The 22,054-nt window shown below is 44.1% G+C and overlaps 2 protein-coding genes across 2 annotated transcripts; both read right to left on the bottom strand.

Annotated features, from left to right (window-relative positions):
* Positions 1 to 10,696: 10,696 nt before the first annotated feature.
* Positions 10,697 to 12,148, bottom strand: LOC145394084 (uncharacterized). Its single transcript, XM_080268051.1, has 3 exons — positions 11,978 to 12,148; positions 10,993 to 11,773; positions 10,697 to 10,884 (listed from the first exon to the last, which is right to left on the bottom strand). Exons 1-3 carry the CDS (start codon positions 12,146 to 12,148, stop codon positions 10,700 to 10,702), a joined length of 1,137 nt encoding a protein of 378 aa, XP_080124177.1. The 3' UTR covers positions 10,697 to 10,699.
* Positions 12,149 to 13,406: 1,258 nt separating this feature from the next.
* On the bottom strand, positions 13,407 to 21,640 carry LOC145394008 (uncharacterized). The gene is made up of 2 exons (XM_080267979.1): positions 20,504 to 21,640; positions 13,407 to 13,541 (listed from the first exon to the last, which is right to left on the bottom strand). Exons 1-2 carry the CDS (start codon positions 21,638 to 21,640, stop codon positions 13,407 to 13,409), a joined length of 1,272 nt encoding a protein of 423 aa, XP_080124105.1.
* Between the last annotated feature and the right edge of the window lie 414 nt (positions 21,641 to 22,054).

The following is a 22,054-nucleotide window of genomic DNA, read 5'->3' as shown; positions in this document are numbered from 1 at the left end:
GCAGAGGCGCACGGCCCGGGCTGACATACGTTGTTGTTGCCCGGTGTGGTGGTGGCTGGTGGCGGCTACCCCGTGGGGTCCGAGTGGGAGTGTCGGCATTCTTGTGGGCGAACTCCGTTGTTTCTGGTTCGCCTCGTTGTCGGGGATACTATGGTATTCTCCGGAATATTCCGGAGTACCGTATGTGTGTCCGTCAAAGCCACGCATTTCAGTGAGCACCGGGGCGTCAGTGCCCTTAGCCACTTCCAGGGCAGGAGGCCCTAATGTGTGCACCGAGGTGTCAGTGTCCTTAGCCACTTCCAGGGCAGGAGGCCCTAACGCGAGCACCAAGGCGTCAGTGCCCTTAGCCACTTCAAGGGCAGGAGGCCCTAATGTGAGCACCAGGGCGTTAATGCCTTTAGCCACTCCAAGGGCAGGAGGCCCTAGCAGACGGCTAGAAGTGGGTCCCAGGGCAAGAAGACCTGGAGCCACGGCTATAATAGACCCAGGGGAGAGAGTCGCCTGTGTGCTTCCCTCCCTGTATATAGGAGAGGACACGGTTTCTGTTGACATTCTACCTATCTCGTTCCCCTGTGGGAACTGTTCATCACCACCCGGGAGTGTTGCCCCAGAGGTGTCGCCAGAGAGGTGGCAAAGTCCGAGACCGGACCTGCCTCCCACGCCTGGGAAATCTCTGTCTTTTACAGACACCAGACGGAGACAAGGCTGCAGTCCAACCCTGACGGCGCGTCCTCCAGCAGTCGATCGCACCCCCAGGACCCTCAGGCGAGACTAGCAGACTACAGGCGAGGGCGACCCTGACTCCCTCACTCCGCGGAGCCGCAGACGCCAGGCCCGCCTCCTCCAGCTGTTCGGCCCCAGTCCCGAGGGCCACCTCTCAGATCGAGGCCCCCAGACAGGAGGGCCACCCTGCACCCCACCGACGAGGCCCCGAGGTAAGGGCCTCGCCTCAGGTCGAGGCCCCCAGCCAGGGGGGCCTCCCTGCACCTCACCGACGACCAGGACCCGGGCAGTGACTCCCCTGCGGGTAGTGTGTTGCCCATTGCAGGCAGAGTCCCCCTAAGGCCCTCTCCTCACGCCCCGACGACAGAGTGTATCAAACCCAGGAAACACAGGTAAATAAGTGACGCCCCTTATCCCGAGAATAAGCCAGGGGAAAAGAACAGTGACAGAGTGTGACTAATGTAAAACCAGTGACAATTGTTATTAATCCAAAAGAACTCCATACCCGGCAGAATAGAAAAGTACTTAGACCCCCAATCATAGAAAGTAGAGTAATTATACCTGCCCCAGAGTAAAAGAACTTTCAGTAATTGTGAACGAAGACCAGGATGCGCGGGAGAATCAAAAGCCTGTGTAAAGTGCCGCCGCGACTAGGTGACTGTGTCGAGTGTCGCGATCCGCACCCTGTCTTCTTTATAGTAGTGTTTCCCTCACGGACTCTTAACCTTGTTTATTCCCCTTATTCTCAAGTGCATATATGTTTTGGCTTTAAATGAAATACGCGTATCTCCATATATATATAACTAAAGACATTGGTATACGTGTATCATATCATGTGTTAAGTGCAACTGTATTTTGTGATATCAAAGTCTAGCTCTGTGTCCCTGTATCCTGTATCTTAAATATCACTCTGTGTTATATTGTAACGGTTTAGAATTAACACGATAGATGTGTTAAGGTATACTGCCTGGTTTTTATGTCCTGTTCCTTTGTTGGTGCTTTACTTCCGGTCTGGAAAGAGGACCCCGCTCAGTCGCTAGTGTTTTTAGGACGAGGAGTCGACCTAAAAACACTCAGCATAACACTGGTGGCAAGCGGTGGTTCTGGATCCGAGTAAAAGCACGAAATCACGAAGGAACGAAAAAGGAAACTTGCACAATGGCAGCCAAACTGCACATTCAATTGCCAAAATTCAACGCGGACCAATGCGACATTGATGTGTATTTAGATATGATTAAACCCCTCTTAGACATAGGATTTGACTCGGACAAGGAGAAAATTGCAGTCACATTGCCTAACATGGGAAAAATAATCGCCACTGTCGCACCAAAAGTCGTCCCAGAACTGACATGGGACCAGTTCTCGCAAATTGTGAGACAGGCTTTCATGCCTTCCATGGGCAGAGTTGTCACTCTCTCACAGCTCGACGCCCTCACCTACGACGGTGACTTGGACGACACTTTCGTCCAGGCTCGGCACCTCGTCAGTGCCGCTTATCCTGAGGCAGCAACGAATACTCAGGATACCCACACATTTAATACCCTCCTGTGGCTTCTCCCTAGCACAGTCAGGGAGCACTTCTCTATCTATGATCCCTCAGGGGACATGGATCAGGACCTGCAACTCGTCCGACGTCTCCTCGCCGCCCGTCCCATAACACCTGCAGTCACGAGGTCGTGACTTTTTCAACATGGAGGGTGGTAAAATGCCCGCCGCCGGACCCCCCACCCCACCACCGGGCCACCACCACACCACCACCCCAGGAGGACACAACGGGGGGGCTAGTGACCCAGGTCAAGAGGGTCACCCGTCCACTACTGACCTGAGCCCCTCTTCCCCGCAACTGCCCCGACACCAGGTGACCGAAGAACAACAACGACCTTGCAGGCGGGACAACCATCGTCTTCCACACACACCACAAAGCCAGCCAGGAGTCAGGACGTGTGTGCTGGGCAATCCCCAGGTCCTCTCCTCCCCACTTACTGTTATTAAACCAGCCCATACCCCACTGACCGGGCTAATGGATGGCCCGGCCTGCACTACAGGTGCAGGGAATCTTTAAACAAACAAACAAACAAACAAACCATCGTCAGGAGGGGGTGGGACTGAACACGGTTCAGTCCCAAGTAACGTCTTGGCGGCGGCTATAGTTATACCCTCAAGGGCAGGAGGCCCAAGGCTATGGCCTACAGTGAGCACCAGGGTGTCAGTGCCCTTAGCCACTTCCAGGGCAGGAGGCCCTAACGTGAGCACCAGGGCGTCAGTGCCCTCAGCCACTTCAAGGGCAGGAGGCCCCTAACGTGAGCACCAGGGCGTCAGTACCCTCAGCCACTTCAAGGGCAGGAGGCCCTAATGTGAGCACCGGGGCATCAGTGCCCTTAGCCACTTCCAAGGCAGGAGGCCCTAATGTGTGCACTGGGGTGTCAGTGTCCTTAGCCACTTCCAGGGCAGAAGGCCCTAATGTGAGCACCAGGGCGTTAGTGCCTTTAGCCACTCCAAGGGCAGGAGGCCCTAGCAGACGGCTAGAAGTGGGTCCCAGGGCAAGAAGACCTGGAGCCACGGCTGTAATAGACCCAGGGGAGAGAGTCGCCTCTGTGCTTCCCTCCCTGTATATAGGAGAGGACACGGTTTCTGTTGACATTCTACCTATCTCGTTCCCCTGTGGGAACTGTTCGTCACCACCCGGGAGTGTTGCCCCAGAGGTGTCGCCAGAGTGGTGGCAAAGTCCGAGACCGGACCTGCCTCCCACGCCTGGGAAATCTCTGTCTTTTACAGACACCAGACGGAGATGAGGCCGCAGTCCAACCCTGACGGCGCGTCCTCCAGCAGACGATCGCACCCCCAGGAGCCCCAGGCGAGACTAGCAGACTACAGGCGAGGGCGACCCTGACTCCCTCACTCCGCGGAGCCACAGACGCCAGGCCCGCCTCCTCCAGCTGTTTGGCCCCAGTCCCAAGGGCCACCTCTCAGGTCGAGGCCCCCAGACAGGAGGGCCTCCCTGCACCCCACCGACGAGGCCCCGAGGTAAGGGCCTCGCCTCAGGTTGAGGCCCCCAGCCAGAGGGGCCTTCCTGCACCTCACCGACGACCAGGACCCGGGCAGTGACTCCCCTGCGGGTAGTGTGTTGCCCATTGCAGGCAGAGTCCCCCTAAGGCCCTCTCCTCACGCCCCGACGACAAAGTGTATCAAACCCAGGAAACACGGGTAAATAAGTGACGCCCCTTATCCCGAGAATAAGCCAGGGGAAAAGAACAGTGACAGAGTGCGACTAATGTAAAACCAGTGACAATTGTTATTAATCCAAAAGAACTCCATACCCGGCAGAATAGAAAAGTACTTAGACCCCCAATCATAGAAAGTAGAGTAATTATACCTGCCCCAGAGTAAAAGAACTTTCAGTAATTGTGAACGAAGACCAGGATGCGCGGGAGAATCAAAAGCCTGTGTATAGTGCCGCCGCGACTAGGTGACTGTGTCGAGTGTCGCGATCCGCACCCTGTCTTCTTTATAGTAGTGTTTCCCTCACGGACTCTTAACCTTGTTTATTCCCCTTGTTCTCAAGTGCATATATGTTCTGGCTTTAAATGAAATACGGGTATCTCCATATATATATAACGAAAGACATTGGTATACGTGTATCATATCATGTGTTAAGTGCAACTGTATTTTGTGATATCAAAGTCTAGCTCTGTGTCCCTGTATCTTAAATATCACTCTGTGTTATATTGCAACGGTTTAGAATTAACGCAATAGATGTGTTAAGGTATACTGCCTGGTTTTTATGTCCTGTTCCTTTGTTGGTGCTTTACTTCCGGTCCGGAAAGAGGACCCCGCTCAGTCGCTAGTGTTTTTAGGACGAGGAGTCGACCTAAAAACACTCAGCATAACACATAACCTAACCTAACCTAAGGCCTGACATAGACCGAGTGCACACGTCTGCACCAGCCAATATGGCGCAACATTCGTCCGCTACTGAGCGATAGCCTAACCTAAGCCACTACATGACTACCCATACAAAATTTGCTCCCCCAACTCAAACTAGACTTGAAAGGTAAGTCTTAGTTAGAGTAGTTCAGGGACGTAATATAATGAAAATTGGTAACGTTGGTTACTTCTAAAGTTATACCTAATGGTCTCCCTTTTGTTTCATCTCGAGCATGCAAGGCCACTAAAACATCACCACTATCGCCAAATAACAGTGCAAGTTTGTAACAAATAGTGCTGTATGGAGTGATTACATTTTTGTGTGAAATACTGAAACTTGACACTTGTAAATCCTGTCTGGGACGGATGCTACCCCTTATGGAAAGAATGGTGCTCATAAGAGTGCAAAGGGGCAAGCCTAAGAGAGTAAAGTTCTTTTAGATTTTAGGCTACATGACCCTTGTCCCCCAACATTAGGCCAACATTGATTCATGATAATCAGTTTGTGATAGGTGTTCCCTTTACACCACTGCATACCAGGTTGTGACTGTACAAAATTGTCTATCTATCTATCTATTGCCAGACGCCTCAATCCCGTTTGGGGTGGCCACAAACAAATCGCCTCCAAGTCGCCCTGTCCCCCGCCATTTCACTGCCCTGCTTCCAACTCACACCCCTCTCTCTCATATGCCTCTCCACCACATCCCTCCATCTCATCCTCGGCCTCCCCCTCCCTCTTCCCCCCTCCGCCTCACTCACATACACTCTCTTCGTCAGTCTTTCACCCTCCATCCTCTCCACATGGCCAAACCACCTCAGTGTGTTCTTCATAACGCTTCCTATCACATCCACATCCACACCACAACGCTCCTTTATATCCTCATTCGTCAGCCTGTCTCTCCATGTGACTCCACAGGCTCCTCTTAAATAACTCATTTCCACTGCTCTCACTCTTGACTTGTGCCCTTCCAACAATGTCCAAGCTTCACTTCCATATGTTAGAGTTGGTATCACAATACTGTCATGTAGAAACTTTTTCACTTCCATGCTCACTTCCCTGTTTCTTATCACTGCTTTCAAAGAACCAGCAACCTTTCTTCCCTGCTGTACCCTTTCAAGCACGTCACCCTCCAAACCTCCATCCTTACTCATCACACTACCCAAGTACTTAAACGTACTCACATTTTCCAATTCCTCACCATCCAACCTCGCTGTACATTCACTGACTTCACGTCTCTCAAAGACCATCACTTTACTCTTCCCTACATTCAACTTTAGATTCCGTTTCTTACACACTCTCCCAAACTCATCCACCAAGCCTTGCAGCTCTCCTTCGTCTTCTCTCAACAACACAGTATCATCTGCAAACAACAGTACAGGGAGTTTCCAAACACTATCCTCTCTCACCAGGGCCACTCTAACATCCACTACCCTACCTTGTACCTCTTTTATTACCCCATCCATGTACAGATTGAACAACCATGGAGACATGACACATCCCTGTTTCAACCCAACTTTCAAAGAGAAAGATTCACTTAGTTCACCATCCACATGCACTGCAGCCTTCGCACCATCATACATACTCTTCACAGCATTCAACAACTTCCCATCTACTCCATATATTCTTAACACTTTCCACAATCCTTGTCTATCCACCTTGTCATATGATTTCTCCAAATCCATGAAAGCTGCATACAACTTCTTTCCCTTCTCTAGAAACTTTTCACTAAAGATCTAAGAAGGAATATCTGATCTACACAACCTCTTCCCTTCCTAAAGCCTCCCTGTTCTTCTCCAACTAATTTCTGTTCTTTCTCTAACTCTGTCAATAAGTATCCTACCATACACTTTTCCCATTATACTAAGAAGACAAATGCCCCTATGATTACCACACACTTCTTTTTCCCCTTTTCCTTTGTACAAGGGAATAATTATACCTGACTTCCAATCCTCCGTGACTCTACCTTCCTCCCAGGCCAATCTGCACATCTTCCACATCCATTCTACTACTATCTCTCCCCCATGCTTCAGCATTTCACCACACACTCCATCAATTCCTGGGGCTTTCCCTGATTTAACTTTCTTCGTTGCTTCCACAACTTCTATCCTACTGATTTCTTCCAGTTTTCTCACCTCCCTCCTTCTCTCAGCCATTCCTCAGCCACTTATACTCGCATTACTTCCATCCTCTATGTTCAACAATTCCTTAAAGTGTTCTCTCCATCTGCTCAATTTTTCTCCCTTCTCCACTAGTAATCTACCATTTTTATCTTTCACTCCCCTGCTAACTTCACTTCCACCCTGTCTTACTCTCCTCACCTCTTTCCAGAACATTTTCTTAGTCCCTCCACTTTACACTCAAATTCCTTCCAAATTCCTCATCCACTCCCTTCTTACTCTCTCTTACTAATCATTTCACCTCTCTCTTTCTTTCTACATATGACTCTCTCTTCCGCCTCTCAACTTCTTCCACGCCCCTATTTCTCATCCATTCATCGTATGCTTTCTTCTTTTGTGCCACAGCCTGTCTCACCTCTTCAGTCCACCATGCTGTTCCTTGCACCCCCTTCCGTCTTTTCTTCCTTCCACACACCACATCACATGCTGCACATATTTCTTCTGTAAATATCCTACACACACTTTCCACGTCTCCCATCTGCTCCAATTCATATTTGCCCAATCGTTCCTCCACTTCTCTCTTATACTCTGCCTTTTTCTCATCCTCTTGTAACCTTTCCACTCTCCTTGCAACTACTCCTTCCTCTCGTCTTTCCCTTCTTCTATTGTAATATCTGTATACAGTATATGCAATACATGGCCACATGCTTTATTGCAGGGGTGGGGAACCTTTCTCCTATTACAGGCCATTAGGATATTTTTAACATCATTCGTGGGCCATACAAAATTCTACCTATCTATCTATTGCCAGATGCCTCAATCCTGTTCAGGGTGGCTACAAACAAATCCCCTCCACGTCGCCCTGTCCCCCGCCACTTCAATGCCCTGCTCCCAACTCACACCCTCCTCTCTCATATACAAAATTATCAACTAAAAATCACCTGTAGTCCAGTACATTATACATATATATACTGTATATACATAGGCCTATATATACTGTATACTGTATATATATATACAGTACTCTCGCGTCCAACATGCATTAGTCCAGCACGATTCGGGTCCAGCACGGACAGCAATTAATTAGTATTATTTAATACGATTTAATTACTGCAACACGAGTGTGTTAGCATAACACGCACAGAGCTCCGAGAAGTGGGCGAAATCCGCAGTGTTCACTCTAGCACGATCACCCCCGGTCCAACACGATCATACTGGACATTCCCATGATGATGATAGCCAATGAAAACTTCTGATCAAGTAGCCTTCCCCGCCCGCTATTGTGACGTGATTGTGATGCCGCCCAATTAAAAACGCTTCTGTTGTCACGTGATGTTTTGTTTAAATTTCTCCCGCCACAGCGCCACTCAGTCGCATAATTGCATTAGAAGGTGCTTTTTTCTTGCTGCATTTTCTGCCCTAGTTACTGCATTTTACCCTGCTCACGATGCCTAGGAAGCCTTCTGAGAACCCCAAGAAGCGTCGGCACCTCCCTCAGGCCACCAAGCTAGAAAGCATCGAGAGGAAGAAGAAAGGGGAGAGGAAAGTTGACATTGCCAAGGCCTACGACATGAATGAAACCAACATGATCATAATAAATAACTAAGACAAGATCCTGGCAGCCGAAGGCTATCACACGGCACTTCATACCAGGTTTGCCGAGGATACGATGGTAAATCGGAATAGTAACATGGTAAAACTGCCGACGATACCATGGGCATTTGGAATTCATCTGGATGGATTCCTGCCGAGCATACGATGGGCAAAACAATGTGACCAAAACCCAGGCGACTCGACAGAGAATGTATCGTACTACAGCATTGAACATTTAGCCTGACACTGAATACATATTAATATTTTAGAATAAATATCAATCGTTTTGAAACCCTTCTCATCGGTGTGCGTACCAGTTTATAAACAAAGTTGCTTCTCCTTATTCTCCACCGAATCAGCGACAGCGATCACTTTCCACAGGCACGAGACGGGACTCTGGCAACAGTGTGAGAAGCATGCACTTTGCCAAGGATTACAGTGCTAGGACAGGCAGAAGCAGGACCTTCCATGGCTGTGGACGAAGATAGTGATTCTGAGTGTGATTTCGAAGGATTTATGAGGGAGGTTGAGGAGGAGCAACAGCCATTACCCGCTAGTGACGCCAGCAGCCATCCTCCGGGGACCCAGTAGGACTACCTACAGCCTTGGATACCACCTTCCATTCCCAGCAAGCCCACCAACACTATCCTAAAAGGTTAGTTATCATTCATAGCACAGTACCATTTATTATAATTACAATAGTACCAATATATGTTTAGGTATATGGTAGGTATTTAGGGTGACTTTTCCGAGGGTTGCTGACATAACTCATTTTTCCCCATAAGCTCTATTGTTAGTCCAACACGTTTTTGGTCCAACACTTGACCCATGCATAATACCGTGCTGGATGTGAGGGTACTGTATATATATATATATATATATATATATATATATATATACTGTGTGTGTGTGTGTGTTTTAATTTAATTGATCTAATGCTTTGCTCCTTCCTGGAAACCTTCCAAGAGAATGACCATGAAAGAACTGCCTCCAAGCTGTTGGTCCTCACATCTCTCTCTCACTCTCTCAAACATTTTTTCCTTCTCTCTCACCAGTATTACTGTACTGACTTTGGTCAGTAAAGAAAAAGGTAAAGTGCTTTCTATGTTACTTAATAAATAATTGAACAACTCAGACTGTATAATAATAACATAGCTACTACACTCTACGTTACTCAGATTGCCATACTACAGTACTTATTTCACACATGCATGGAATGATTCAGTATTCATCGTACCCCTCAAATCATGTTTTCCAAGTTTACTTAAATCATCATCATCATAACTTTGCTGAAAATACAAACTGATCTTGAAAGCCTAGGAAAGTCAAATCATGGCAGAAAAACAGTGTTTGATGTTAGGTAAAGTAAGAAAAATATAATACTGTATATGTATTCAGGCTGTAGGGACTGATGAGACTAATTCTAAGCCTTACAGCCCAGTGACATGTAATATGAATAAAACTATCAGACATTAACCAGAATAATATAAAAGGCATACCCAAGCCAAAGGGGTGAAAAGGATATGGAAGTCCCAGGCATTTGTAATGGAGATAAATCTTCCAGAAAGATACACCATGCCACAGCCCTAGGTAAAAGCAATGGAGGTGTGAGTGGGCATCTAGTCCCTTGCTCTCATCCTCTTGGCAACATTTTACTGTATAATATACTGGGAATATGTGTGAATTGGTCATTCTCCCTAGTACCTATGGATATTTACATTAACAGCACATATAGCAACTCACCACCCAGCACATGCACCACACTACCACTGCACAGACATTCCTTCAACATAACCTTTAAAAAAAAAAAAAAGAAAAAAGAAAAAAAAAAGTGGCTGGCTTCCTACAGTCCACTGGGTTCTCACCACAATGACCTGGGTCTGCAATAACAACAGCAACAGCAGCAACAACAATAACAGCAACCACAACAACATAAAGCTGTCCAGCTGTTAAGCGCTCTACTTACAAATTTTTTCATATGGCAGTAGCAAACCCAAGCATTTTCTGTGTCCATAGTCAGAGCAAATAAATAAAAATAAAAAATAAGCACATAAAATATCGAAATTAATATCACACCCCCAGGGTTCGATGGTTATTAAGCTGAGCAAATTCTTTGAACATGAATGGATCTATTAACCTGGTACCTCAAACAAAATTGCACCCAAAGTGATGATATGCAATTCTTAGAGTTAAAAATATCAATGATATTTCTACTCACAATCACAGTGACACATATATCACTATTTTTCATCCATGTTTCAGAATGATACATGATATGAGAGGGCTGATACTTTTTCTGCCCACTGTCATGAAAAGACTAATTTCTTTATTACTTCCCCACTTATTTATCTCCAAATTCTGCTAAGAACTTACTAAAAACACCTCTTCTCTCCAAGAAGGTCATGGCTCCATCAAGTCTGTCTCTGGAGATATTATCACCATTCAAGAAGTCATGCAGGCTGACAGCAAGAAACATGAACCCATACATCCACATATCCTCCACATTTGCTGCTAGTTGTTCCAATCCTCCCTCAGGTTCTTTAAAGCCACTCACATCTAAACTGCTACTCCCTTCTTGCTCATAATTTTTGTTGTTTCTGGTTTTTAATAATACTGGAGTATCCACAGGTCTACCTTGTATGATCTTATCACCATCACCCTTTTCAAGGACCTTACAAAAAGTTTTCCAATAATCTTCTAAGATCTCTGGAAGGTGGTTCTCAAGAACCCAAGGGTCAGTACTCATGAAGAACATAGACATAAGATCACTAACAGGGTTATCCAGGTGACAGAACTGCCAGTCAATGACACTAACTGCTTGCTGGTCATGAGAGTAGAGTAGCTGACCTGCCCATAAATCCCCATGAACAACTGTTTCCAGGAAAGGATTTCTATGGGAAGTGGAACGGATCTCTTTGGTGAGTGGTATGAGAGCCTTAAAAATATCAGCCAGGGATGTTCCTTTATACATTTCAACTAATGTGTTAAGATTTGGCAAAAAAAACTGGTCATAGAAATCATTCCTGAACTCAGCTGCCAAAGTTGCCAAGTTATTTTGCTTGCCATATTGACACAAGTAAAGATAACCAGCACCATGGATAATGGCCATTGCCCTAAGGGCAGTCTTAGTCTGATCAAGAGTACTGCCATCTCTCACTATAACACTACTGTATTTATCCTGATTCAGATCTCTAAGAACCAGAGTGATTGCATCCTCACTGTAGTCAGCAAAGTAAACCTCAGGCACTGGCAGTTCTGTATGGATGACTTTGAACTCCTTACTGCTTATGAATTTATAAAACTCCACTTCTCTCTCAGCCAGTCCTCCTTTGGCCATGAAACTCTGTAAATCAGAATCATGAGGAAGAAACTTGAACACCAGTTGGCAGCTTTCATCTTTCCTGTCTATCTCCTCCTCTTGACTCCAACATCTACTTCCTTTCATAGTTGCCTTACATCCTTTCATCTTGCCTTCTTCAGTATACCTGGCTCCTTCTTGAAGACTCTTGTTGCTTTGACACTCCACAGTTTTCTCTCTTTTTTCCTCCTTACTTCCCTCATTTTCTAATCCCTTCTGTATATCTGAGCCACTATCTTCCCTCATTAAACCTTCTATTACTTCATACTGGATTTCCACAAAAGCTACCTCACTAAGGAAACCCTCACGACCCTCCGGGAGTCGTACAGACCAGAATTTCACCCCTACTGCACAACCAATCTTTCTTGCTAGCATCTCTTCCAACCAGCGCTGACTGATTTCCTTGTCACTCTTCAGCGGTGGTAGCTCCATAACCTTTGGAGTGTTAAGTTTTCTCTGATGAACCTATATGGATTGAGAATTATCAGTTACCTCTCTAGTACACAAACATAAGACTATAGTTGTGGCGCGCGACTCTGAGGTTGTTATTATCGTGCCCTGGCAAACCTACCATTCAAAAGTGCGTCTGATTTCGTGTATAATATAAGACGCATGTGACTCGTGTATAATATGTTCGTGTATAATAATATTCGTGTATAAGCAACGTTGGGTCTGGTTAGTACTTGGATGGGTGACTGCCTGGGAACACCAGATGCTGTTGGCATAACGTTCTCCCTAACGTTCTCCCTACGTGTCAAGTGGGGTTGGTGGAGGATTAGTGCCCCTCCCTGTAAAACAATTAACTCTAAGCCCTTGGCCACCCCGTTTGGGATACATGGCGTCTGGCAATGAATGAATGAGAAAAGAATATATTCGTACATAATAATTTGATTTGTGTATAATAAGATACAAAATTGGACGCACTTTTGAATGGGAGGTTGCCAGGGTACGATAATAACAACCCCAGAGTCGTGCGCCGTGACTATAGTCAAACCTATATCATCTTTGAAGTTCAGAAATTATGTTTAGATCATAGCTAAATACAGTAATAATTTAACTACAACTAAAAATAAAGCTACAAAATTAATATTCTCCCTCTCTCTTAATTAACACTACTTCCAAAATTCTGACATTACATTCAATTATGGAAAAGTTTTCTTGCATTACTCATATTTAGCTCATGGCAATCTCCTGGAATGTTTTTGTTTTTTAAAACAGGGTAACACATAGCTTTAAATTAATAAGCCTCCTCAGCAACCTTACTACATTTCCACACTTGGAAGTATGGACTGAAAGCTCTGAAAGCTTTGAAAAATTTGGACATGACAACACAAAAACTGGGCTGTATGTACAGTGAAATCTCCTAAATCACAGCTTTATGAGGCTCAGCACAACAGCTTTATGAGGCTCAGCACATGCCACAGTATGAGAATTCCGTAAGTTAGAAATAGCTACTGGGTAATCTTATAGGGAAAATTACTTATGGGTCCGTCATCTTGGAAAAGTTGCCTCCCTTACCCCTAAACCTACATCTCACTGGTCACCGGCAAACACTAACACCTTGGAAAAGAAATTAGTAAAGCATACTTAATGGAAACGAATAACACTGTAAGATTCTTATTTGTATCTGTCTGATGGCATTGCCTGAATGGACAGGGGAGGGGATAGGGGTTCTGAGGCTTGAGGCAGACTACTGCCCTTCCCTCAGCATGAAGCGTGCGTGCTGCTGCCTCTGTGCCGCTTCCTTCTCATCTACCTCCCTCAGGAACCCCTCAAAGTTCAGTGTGAAAACAACGGAGGCGGTGTCGTCATCACCCTCATTTGCCTCCATGTCGTTGTAAGAGTTGTCGATTCATTGAGATAAACTCTTTACCAAATGAGCGCAGTCTTTCCATATTTTCTATTGCAGTGAGTCTTTCACAGGTTACTTGTTATTCCTGGATTACCATAGTTACTGGGCATTTTTATAAATTTACCTCTGAAAGCTATAAATGAGAAATTAGAATGAATGATACACTGACGTGTCCAGTCTGAGCAGTGGTTGGTACACATACACAATGCAGCCAGTTGGAGATATCAGTGGTGGGCAACCTGCTTGCTTCCTTAAATACCTCAAAATGGGTATACCTGTATTTTGTTTTTTTCCACTCACTTCTTGCAGTCACAGTTCAACAGTTCACTGTGTTGCATATGTACTAAAATTACTTAACTTGAGACCATGAGTTTGTTATAATACAGGTGGAATCGCCGAGCCTATCCGGTAGAGAATGACCTCGTTGAGTCTATAATTGTAGGCAACTTTGGCTTTCTTCTAACTGCCTTCAATCCTCTTTATTACATCTAACTCTTGGGTGTAAGTTAATGTTGGCTTCTTCTTCCCCTTCCTCAAAGAAGTTGTAGGCTAAGGAGGGCTACGATCGACCATGGCAACAACGAGCAGGCAGAGGAAACACGGGGAAAGGAAAAAAAAAAAAAAAATCCTCGCATTAACCACACTGGAACCACATACTAACAATGGGGAGGAGACAAAGCACTGAGCCTGGCGCCAGGGCGCCAAGCTTGTATCTTTCAAGCTTGGCATGAGAGGGAAGCGCTGTGATTGGTTTATAAATCAATCAATCAATCAATCATTTCCTGTGGCACCCTCGGGGATGCATAGGGCCTCGATGAACTCACACCACCACATCCTATCTTGTGCTAACTCCTCAAGATCTCCCCAACACTCATCTCCAGCTTCCCCTCTCATTGTCCTCACCCACGTCTCTTTTGGCCTTCCTCTACCTCTCCTACCAGGTGCCACCCACCCTGGTGTACCTCGTACTATTCCCTGTCTCCTATACACATGTCCTAGCCACTTCCATCGTGAGAATCTAACATATTCATCGATCGGCTGCACTCCCGTTATTTCTCTAATTCTACTATTTGGTATCCTTTCCCACCACTTAACTCCTAATATTCTTCTAAGTGCTTTATTTTCAAACACCAAGAATTTATTTTCCATAGTCACTGTGCTGTACCAAGACTCGTGTCCATAAATTAAGATACTCCTAACCATTACCTTATAAAGTTTGATTTTTGTATGCACAGAGAAATTGTTATTATTCCAAATATTTTTAAGCATTCCCATTGCCTGATTAGCCTTCTTTAACCTTTCCTCGAATTCAAAGTTCAAAGAACCATCCTTGGCTAAATAAGTACCTAAATATTTAAACCTATCAACTTGCTTTACAACCATACCTCCAATTACACATTCCTGCGCATTTTCCATATTCATATTGATTATTTCAGTTTTTCCACAATTAATAACCAAACCCACCTTGCGACCTTCACTCACCAAACAGTCCAACACTCTCTGCATCTCTTCTGGCCCATCACAAATCAAAACTATATCATCTGCATAATCTAAATCCAAAAGTTTCCTGTTCTCTCCCCAAAGTATACCTGCACCGGTTTCTGTTCCAACACGTTTCATAATGTAATCAATGACCAATATAAATAGTAAAGGCGATAGAACACCACCTTGAATTACTCCGGACTTGACTTGAATATGATTGGTTTAGTAACTGCCATGCTTGACTACGATTGGTTTACACCCGGCTAGACACACAGGCTTGAGGTAATGGTGGCATTTATAAACGAGGCATTGGAGAAGCTTCATTTTTAAGGTTGCATTCCCAAATTTTGCGTAATTTCTGCAAGTTACTGATACTGCAAACTGTTGCATGACACTGCTGCATATTATGAATCCGCTATTTATGATCGCGCGATTTAGGAGGTTCCACTGTAATAATGTTACGGTGCACACTGAAAATTCGATCATATAAAAATATTAGGCTGCCTGGGAGTTACGGCAAATGAGCCATGTTATACACACATATATATACTGTATATACTGCATATATATATATATATATATATATATATATATATATATATACTGTATATACATATCTGTTGGTGGATGGAGGCACCCATCATTCACTCACTCAATGTAGGGATGCCTTATGGTCTCTACACTGAGTGACAAGCCAAATGGTTTCCTGTACCCAGGAAACCATTTACTACACTGGGTGGTAACCAGGGGCGTACCTAGAGATTTGGGGGCCTGGGGGGCTAGGTTCTTTGCGGGGCCCCCCTCCTGGAGTGGGGCCCCACAAAGAACCTAGCCCCCCTCATTCTCAAAACTTATATAATATCTCAGCCGGGATTGTCAGGATGATAAATATATGTATTTTTAAATATTAATAAAAAAAGCTTATAAATTTTTAAGGCTTTTGGGGGCCCGGGGGACAGTTTCAAACAGGCCCCTCCCCCCCTGCCCCCCTCAGGTACACCACTGGTGATAACCATATAACTGAGGTTTTTGGCTAAGTTAAGTGTCCCCCAGATTCCCCCATCCAAAATCACTAAATCATGGCGGTTGTTTCAAAGAGCCTCGGAGGGCCCAGGGCCCCAACCAAATGGGCAGATTCATATGGCCATGTGGAATGTGAGAGATGTGATTGAGGAGAGCAAGAGGGTGGAAGATGTGAATGTGTTCAAGAATGTGAGATATGCTGTGATGGCATTGTGTGAAACAAAGATGAAAGGGGGTGGAGGAGCGGGAGGATGTGAAATGTGTAAGCTCGGGCACGAATGGGCGAGGAAGATGCAAGGAAGGAGTTGCTTTGTTGATGAATGAGGTGTGGCAGAGTGGAATGAGAGATTACAAATGTGTCAGCTCGAGGCGTATGTATGTCAAGGTCAAGTTTGAAATTGAAAGTAGCAGTGATTGTAGCATATGCACCGTGTGAGGACAGGAGTGAGAGAGAAAAAGCTAGATGAAGCAGTGGGAGAAATGCCCAGGAGCTATAAAGTGATCATAATGGGTGATATGAATGGAAGAGTAAGCACTGGTCTGGAGGATAACTTAATGAGTTGTAATGGAGTACCAGGAGAAAATGATAATGGGAAGCAACTGAAGGATATGTGTCAGGAAAGGAGGTTGTGCATTTGTAACTTGTACTTCAAATACAAAGATGCACATAAATATACATGGTACAGAGGGTACGGGGATCATGTTGAAAGGAGCCTGATTGATTACGTGCTCATAGAGAGGTCGATGCTGGGAAAGGTTGCTGACACGAGGGCCGTGAGAGGACGATGTGGAAGTCTGTCAGATCATATGATTGTGGTATGCAAGATCAAGCTGGGAGGAGTGAGGTGGACCAAGAGAGAGAGGAGCAGTCAAGGAGAAAGACTGAAAGTCAAGAAGCTGAGGATCAAAGAAATGGCAGATGAATACAGGACCAAAGTAGGGGAGGAGTTAGAATCAGTGAATTGGAATGAAATGGAACTGGACAGCCTGTGGAATGCAAATAAGGACTGCTTAGTTAGAAATGCTAAAACGGTATGTGGGACTGCTTAGTTAGAAATGCTAAAACAGTGTGTGGGACTGCTTAGTTAGAAATGCTAAAACGGTGTGTGGTGTAGCAAGAGTAACAACAAAGAAGAAAGGTACGGTATGGTGGGATGATGAAGTTAAGAATGCAGTGGAGGAAAAGAGACGTGGCTAGAGTGGTTACAGGACAGGGGTTCACTTGAAATAAGAACTGAATATATTGAGAGCAAGATGCATGTAAAGAGACTTGTGAAGAGGAAAAGGAAGGAGGTAAATGATGATCTAGGAAGAAAAATGAAGGCAAACTACTCTGAAAATAAGAAGTTATTCTGGAAAGAGGTGCAGAAATGTAGAAGTGAAAGAGGAAAGAAATGTGATGATATGAAGGATGTAAGTGGTAGATTATTAACCCATGGGGATGAAGAAAGGACCAGATGGAAAGAATATTTTGAAAGCCTAATGAATGGGAATAGTGAGAGCAGAGCCGCTGTACACGATTGATTTTGGGGGTGTGCAGAGAAGGAATGCAGTGCCAGGAGACGTGACAGACACTCACACAGGTGAAGAGCGCTGTGATGCGGCTGAAATATGGGAAAGCAACTGGGGTGTATGCAGAGATGATTAAGTGTAGTGGAGAGAGCAGAATGAAGTGCTTGTTGGAGATATGTAATAAAGCATGGATGAATGAAACTGTGCCAGCAGAATGGAAAAAAGCTGTGATTGTACCCCTGCACAAAAATAAAGGTGAGCAAAGTGAGTGCATGAATTATCGTGGCATAAATTTAATGAATGTGGTAGGGAAGGTATATGGAAGAATTATTACAGAGAAATTAAGAGAGATATCAGAAGTCCTAGTGACTGATGAACAGGGTGGCTTTAGGAGTGGCAGAGGATGTGTAGATCAAATATTTGCAGTGGGACAGATTGCAGAGAAGGCTTGTGAGAGGGACCATAGAGTAATTATGGCATTCATGGATCTGGAGAAAGCATACGACAAAGTGGACAGAAACAGATTGTGGAAAGTTTTGCGCATGTACGATGTAGATGGTAAGCTGCTAGGTGACGTGAAGAGTTTTTATGATAGTAGTGAAGCATGTATAAGAATTAATGGGCATCCAAGTGAATGCTTCACAATCAGTGTGGGCGTGCATCAAGGTTGTGAGATGTCCCCATGGTTGTTAAATATATATATATATATATATATATATATATATATATATATATATATATATATAATAATATATATATATATATATATATATATATATATATATGGATGGGGTGATGAGAGAAGTAAAAATACAAGTAATGGAGAGGGGGACGGTGTTGGTAATGAATGGTGATGGATGGAATATCTCAAATTTGTTGTATGCTGATGATGCAGTACTGCTTGCAAATACCGGAGAAGAACTTGGTAGACTTGTGCAGAGTTTTGCTGATGTCTGTGAGTGTCGTGCCTTGACATTAAATGTAGAACAGAGTAAAGTGATGGTTACTGAGAGAGAAGGTGACTCCCAGTGTGATGGTACAGTGAATGGATAGAGACTGGAATTGGTGAGAGTTCAAATACCTGGGTACAGCAACAGAAATGAGAGGAAAATGTACAAAAGAAGTGGAAACTAGAGCGACTCAGGGAAGGAAAGTTGCTGGTGCAATGAAGGCCTTGATAAGAAACAAAGGCTTGAGTGTTGCAGCTCCATGAGGCTTACATGAAGGAGTGTTAGTGCCAACTTTAACATATGGATGTGAGACTATGATGTGGCATGAAAATGAAAAGTCAAGGATGACAGCAGTGGAGATGGGACTGCTGAGGAATGTATGTGGAGTAAAGAGAGTGGATAAGATACAAAATAATGTGATTCATGAAAGGTGTGGAGTGAGGACGTCTGTGGACACCAGAATCGAAGTAAGTGTACTGAGATGGTATGGTCATGTGGAGAGAACAGATAACAACAGTGGTGAAAAAGGTATATCTGAGCAAATTTGAAGGAGGGAGGAGATGAGGTTGGGCAAGGAGGTGGAGAGTTATGGTGGATGAGTGTGTGAGGAAGAGAGGTTTGGAAGTCTGTGAGGCTAGGGGACTGACTAGAGCTGGCTGGATTAATATTGTGAGGAGAAGTGCATGATCAGGGATCTGGCATTCCTTTTTAACGTGACAGCGTCCGGATTGACTGTATCGGATATGTTTATGTGAAGCTACAGAGCATGGTGAATGTTTTGGTGAATCTGAAAGAGCCATGATTCCGGGGGCTTGAATGGTGAGTGAATGGATGCGTGTCCCATTGGACTGGGCAAATTTGGGCTGTCTGGACATTGTTACTCCTCACCCTGCCCTAGGGTGGCAAAGGAAGTCTGGATGATGATGATGATGGTGATATTTTCATCATCAAATCCTGTGTTGCCCCAAGAGGAGCGCAGAAGCCTGTGACTAGGCAAGTTGGTCCTGACATTTAAGATGAGAGTGACCAGCCCCACACATCCCTGAGTGGCATTACATGAGGAATAAATCCCAACCACCCCTTGGATATAAACCTACACAGGCTCAATCTGGTTGAAGCACCTTAATTACCCGGTACCCACTAAACCACCAGGCATCATAGTTTGGCTATATTGTTACCACCCAGCATAGTAACTGGGTTCCTGGTGTACAGGAAACCATTTGGCTTGTCACTCAGTGTAGAGTTACCCGTAGACAGAAGGAAGAGGAAAGAATTATGGAAGGAGACAGAAGAGGAAGGAAGGAAGAAAGGAAAGGGCAGTCACCCAAGAGCAGCACTACATTCAATGAGTGTATAGTGAGCACCCCCACTTACCACTATATATTATATATATATATATATATATATATATATATGGTATATACTGTATATATATATATATGTATATACAGATGAAAAAACTTTAATCTCACACATCAGATAAATATATATATATATATGTATATACAGATGAAAAAACTTTAATCTCACACATCAAATAATATCAGCCTGGAGATCTCCATCTCAAACCTTTCATAATGGTCAATACTGTATAATAATGGAATACCCTAAATACTGGAACATCAAGATGGGATAAAACAATGAAAACATAAAAGACTTGGCTGTAATTGTTGAGTTTTTAAAATGACTTGTTTCTAATCATGAGTAAGTTTAACTTTCCATTTTTGTTTTTGTCAAACATCGATTTCAATCACTTCACAATCAAATACTGTACATACCTTTATAATGCCTTTGAAATCCATTTACAAAGTATAATTTTGGAGAAGTCAATCAGAATAATGGATTGCCAAAATATTGTGGGTCTATCATATGGGGGTCTTACTTAAGATGATACTGTACATATAATACAACACATAACTGTACAATGAAACTTAGAGCTCCATTACTGCAGATCAAATGATGACTTACCAAAGGTACAGAATTGGTGAAAACTCCTCTTTTGTTTAAGAACGAGATGACAGACTGAGCTCTTGCCACGCTCATCTTATTGTAATCAAGCAAGTCTGGCACTGCAGCTGCAAAGAACATGAATCCAAAGAGCCACAAGTGGTCTACTGTCTCCAGCAGGTCTTCGAATGTGAAGCTTGGCTCTAATGTCACTTCATTTTTCAGCAGAGCCTGCTCAAAGCTACTCCAGTAGCATTCCAAGACTTCTGTTAGATTATCTTCATACACAGAAGAATTACAGCTAAGGAATAAAAGAATCTGGATATCACACACAGGGTTACCAAAGTGTGCAAACTGCCAATCAATAATTCGGACATCACTGCCATCATTAGAGAACAATACATTGCCTGTCCATAAGTCCCCATGGATTAGAGTTTTCATGAAGGGGTAAGTCAAGTCAACATAAACCAGGTTCTGGATCTGTGAAAAGTATGTTTTCAGAGTGCCAGCCATAGGAGTGTCTGCATACATTTTAACTAACCTTTTGAGTCCCATTTCCACCTCCTTTTGTAAAAAATGTGCATCCCAGGGTATATCCAGCTGATGTGTTCCATGCTTACTGATGGCTGTGAACCCTGCTGCATGTACCGTTGCAACTGCAGACAATGTGGCTTTTGCCTGCTTTAATGAAATGCCTTCAGGAGGTACAAGTGACTTAAAATCTTTAAGGGTTAAATCTTCTAAGACTACAGTAAATCTGTCATTATCAATTCCAGCCCAGTACACACATGGAATTAGATTTGGTGACCCACTTTTTTGACAAAAAGTTTTAAATTCTTCAGATGCAGCATACTTGTAGAATTCAACTTCCCTCATCCCAAGATTTCCATTTCTAACAAAGTTTGCAGCTCCTTCATTTTCTGGCAAGAGTTTGACACACAGCGAACTGTTTACAACGTCTGCATTTGCCTGTGTGCAATAAGATGCCCTGACAATGGACATATCTGATGCATATCCAGCTCCCTTCTCTAAGGGCTTTGCTGTCCACGATACAAGTTTAAGGCTGGGATCTAGCCCATTTCTCATAACCTGCTGCAACCAGTCATGTGTTATATCCTTTTGGGAATTCAGAGGGACCAAGACTGGTTCTGCCTCCATCTTTTTGTTATAACTTCTGTCCTTTCTTGATGTTTCTTCAATTTACTTAATTTCTTCTTCTCCTAAGTGCCTCTTCTGAGCTGTCTCTTCAGGCTGATACTGTAAGTTTTCAACTTTTCTACAACACACAATCTCTTCCAAGCACTTACTCCAGCCTGCAAATACAAATAGTTCTCACTGAGACTCTGCATTCATATATACCCATATCTTATCCTTTGGCAAACTTATATTGTATACAGGATTGTTATCAAATTTAAAACAAAAAATTAAATTATTTATGACAAGAGATACAACACTTTTAAAGCCAAGTAATCTTTCTAAATTGCAAAATACTTTATTGTGACTAAATACAATATACCTCAAATTCTTCTAGTCAAGTAGACTATGAATGAGTTGAAAATGAAGGTAGGAAGA

The sequence above is a fragment of the Coenobita brevimanus genome, chromosome 26, assembly GCF_032717465.1.
Source record: "Coenobita brevimanus isolate Jiangsu-jjx chromosome 26, ASM3271746v2, whole genome shotgun sequence".
NCBI classification, from domain to species: domain Eukaryota; kingdom Metazoa; phylum Arthropoda; class Malacostraca; order Decapoda; family Coenobitidae; genus Coenobita; species Coenobita brevimanus.
The sequence above is the reverse complement of the archived record's forward strand: the minus strand, read 5'-3'. Positions and strand labels throughout refer to the sequence as shown.